The sequence below is a fragment of the Lactuca saligna genome, chromosome 4 (genome assembly GCF_052625555.1).
Source record: "Lactuca saligna cultivar CGN05327 chromosome 4, ASM5262555v1, whole genome shotgun sequence".
In the NCBI taxonomy this organism is placed as follows: domain Eukaryota; kingdom Viridiplantae; phylum Streptophyta; class Magnoliopsida; order Asterales; family Asteraceae; genus Lactuca; species Lactuca saligna.
Window position 1 is genome coordinate 35,532,623 of NC_136420.1, and position 3,819 is coordinate 35,536,441.

General features: G+C 32.8%; 1 protein-coding gene across 1 annotated transcript; it reads right to left on the bottom strand.

Annotated features, from left to right (window-relative positions):
- Nucleotides 1–775: 775 nt before the first annotated feature.
- Nucleotides 776–1,756, bottom strand: LOC145039475 (inositol-tetrakisphosphate 1-kinase 5-like). The gene has a single exon (XM_078987529.1). The coding sequence runs from the start codon at nucleotides 1,754–1,756 to the stop codon at nucleotides 776–778; it is 981 nt and encodes a 326-aa protein (XP_078843655.1).
- Between the last annotated feature and the right edge of the window lie 2,063 nt (nucleotides 1,757–3,819).

The window sequence follows — 3,819 nt, forward strand, 5'->3', positions numbered from 1 at the left end:
ATTGTTTTTTGAGAATTTTTTCTTCTGAATTATCTTACAAATGAATCATCTAGTGATTCATTTTTTTTGTTCGTCAAAAAACTAGAAAAAAAAACTTCTTACCTTCCTATCAAAAAAAATTTCTTACCATATATATATATATATATATATATATATATATATATATATATATATATATATATATATATATATATATATATATATAATTTAAAATAATAATAATAATAAGAGGATTATAGTGGTGGGTATACCGACCTTTTATTGATTATATGCGGTGAATATATGACATCCACCGTTAAAGTGGTTAGTAGTGGGTATAACGGATCGTCGGATTGTAAAATTAGACACATATTTTAACCCTAGTACCTTAACATGGTAAAGGTAGGACTTTGGAGAGTAATTCCCCCCTGAAGGCAATACAACTCCGGATTATGCCTAAAACAAGTAAACAACAATACACTACATAAACAGTCTGAAAAAAATTGTTTTATGGCCGAAATTGTAGTCATGTAGTGTTCGACATAAGATAAGGGTCATACATGTAAATTAGCCTATAACTTAAGAAGGTTGCAAACGGACCTTTTGACGACACAAAGCGCCGGAAAATTTGTGAATGAAGTGAGGCATGTGGCTTGGTTATTATTATTATTCCATTACTTTGGTCAACCTAATTGCAAAACAAATCTAAACTACAATTCCCGATCGATTCACTCAACACCAATACTCAAAAACAAAATACAAATTTAAACCTCTGTTTCATCAATCCTGTCGTCGATCACTCGATCTCGTTCTTTGTCATCTTTTCCGATTCCTGTAATTTCTTTATATTCAAGAAGAAATCAATCATAACAGTTTCATAAGAAGGCAATTTCTCGTAACCAGGGAAGTAATTTATATCAATCACCAGATACCCATCTCCTTCACCATCTCTAATCATATCGAAATTAAACAGGTGCAGTCCAAGAGCCTTTCTCAGTCCCTTCGCCACCTCAACGAGGAATTCAGTCGCCGGCATCTTTAGCTCCTCACCGGAGTTATTATCGCTCCTTCCGTCAGCGATTACAGCACCTGATATCCGAGAGAAACTTATAGCTCCACCGGAGTCTGATGCAATCTTGTCTATGGTGTCCTTTGAAAGATCCGGCAACGAACTCCGTTTCACACATTTAACGTAATCGTCGGCTACATAAACCTTGAAGATGGTCCCACCGTGGTTCACAAACTGTTGCAGCACCATGGGTGGCTCCAGTTTGATTTCTTTCATTAGCCCATCGTGGTTGAACACCAGTGACATATCGTGCGCTTTAGTGGTCCCGTCAGCAAGCAGGGATTTCGCTATCACCGGAAAATTCAAACCACTTGTAGTTTCGACATTTTTCAAAGACTCTGCATCTCGAACTAGGATTTGGTTTGGGATTTTGAGTTGGGGGATGTTGAGTTGAGAGACGGGTTCGAGCATGGAGATGCGATTGTGGAGGCGCTGGATGGCGGAGAGAGGGTCGATGATGGTGGCGTTGGGGTTGCTGACGGAGAAATTCTGGAGATTCAGGTTCCATTCATTGCCGTAGACCTTGTGAAGGATGCAATCGAAGGGAGCTTGATCAGTGAGTGGTTTTGAAACGTCGATTGGGATGAAATCAATGCCTCGTTCTCTAGCGATGTCGATGAACGATGGCACCATGAAAGCTTTAATTTTTCTTGCAGGTAAAGCATAACCCACGTGAAAAAGATTCCCCTTTGTTTCGAATTCTGCCATTTCGTCGACTTCTTTCGTAAACTGTGTGGAGAGAGAGAGAGAGAGAGAGAGAGAGAGAGAGAGAGAGGTGGGTTTTCTTGAATGACTTCACTTGGATTTATACACGAAACTTCCAAATTAACTCTTGAAAGAAAAGCATATTCTGCAAAATTTAATACCCACAGTTTTAGGCGTGTGAATGCAACCTGTAAATTGTAATGGAGTTGGTACGGTAAATAAAATATTTTTTAATCAGTATTGGTACGGTAAATAAAATATTTTTGAATCAGTATACATAAATATATCTGATTTCACAAAAAAAAAAAAATGATAAAACCATTTTTGTTCCAAGGACAAAACTGTCTTTTTCAATTGACATACAAAAATAAAATTACGACTTATCATCATCTGCATTACTGCTATAAAACGGATACATTTTTATAATTATTAAACTTTTTATTATCATTGCTCAATATTTACCTTATAATTTAATTAAAATTATTTTTAACTTTATTGAATTATTTTTTAAATTTCTTACCCGTGGACACCGCCGGTTATAACCTAGTTATATAATAATGATCATATTAAAAATGTCAATTTAGTAAAATAAATTAATCAGATAAAAACAATGTGTTAACTTAAATGGAAAATCATCAAAAATTTATGTTAATTGTTTTAATATGAAATGAATTATTATTTTGAAATTTAATTTTTTATTCATATGGAATATACAACTTATTTCTGAAAAACAAAAAGATTTTAACAAAACAATCTAATTCAACATTCTTTTTCCATTAGTATAAAAGAATATTAATTTTAACGCAAATTTTTTTTAACTATTCATCATTTTAAGATTCTTACACTCTAAGATATAAGATATAGATATGAGCGTATCAATATGAGATCTGTGTACATGTTCTTCACTCGATTAATAGTGTAGTGGACTTAAAGTCTTTGATGGGGTTTCTGCGGTGGCGCAATGAGCAATACTGTGGCAACTGGCAAGTCCTCTGATATTAAGGGTGTGTTTGGTAAAAGTAGTTGTTAGCTGAAAGCGGGTAGCGATTAGCTGGTAGCGGGTAGTGGGTAGCTGGTAGCTGGTAGCGGAAGGCTGTAGCTTTTATTTGTTATATGAATGTTTGACAAAAGTAGCTGGAAGCTTTTGAAATATATAAAATTATATAAAAGGACAATTTATTAAAAATAAAAAAAATATATAAATATATTTTTAAGGGTAATTATGGAAATTGATTTCAAAAGCTCCGGAGCGTTTTGTTAAAAGTTACATGAAGTAGCTTTTAGAATCGGAGCGTTTTGTTAAAACTAAAAGTTAAACGCTCGTACTGCCAAACGAAACTTTTTGTTTAAACTAGAACGTTTTGTCAAAAGCTAAAAGCTAAAAGCTCCCAAACACTTCCAAAAGCTCCGTGCCAAACACGCCCTAAATGCATAATTATCATTTATGAACATATAAAGGAAAATTTTATTACATAACCACAAAATGTCGAAATCGAAGATTAACAACAAATGGCCTTGAAAGATCCTAGATTCAAGTTTCTTAAGAGAAATATTGGTATTTAGGAGTATTTTTGCTAGTTTGTCGTTTCTAAATAAATAAATAAATAAAGGAGAGTGAGGTATTTAAGAAAAAAATACAATTTTTTAACAAGTTGGTTATATAAAAAAAAATTAAGAAAGTATGAATATTATTATAATAGTAAGGCCATCATCGCTTAAAAAAGCCCATATAGACTTACAAATATGTTATGTAAAGCCCATATAGACTTACAAATATGTTATGTAAGATCATCCGTTATATCTACTACTAACCATTATAGTGGTGGGTGTTAACTCACTATTATATTCAACCACTGAAATGTTGGGATACCTAACAATATCATTATATTTTTTTAATTTTTTTATTATTCAAATAAAAAATATATTTTTTTTAATTAATTAATATGTAGAGAAAGAGATAGATAAATAAAAAACCTTATTGGACATGATGGTTTGTCCTTCACACAACAACTTACCATAAATTTTTCAACCACTAGCCACCACTAATGATATAGAACGGTATTCAC

Bases quoted from the DNA above. Each gene is read 5' to 3' on its own strand.
- LOC145039475 (XM_078987529.1), bottom strand. From the start codon at position 1,756: ATGGCAGAATTCGAAACAAAGGGGAATCTTTTTCACGTGGGTTATGCT.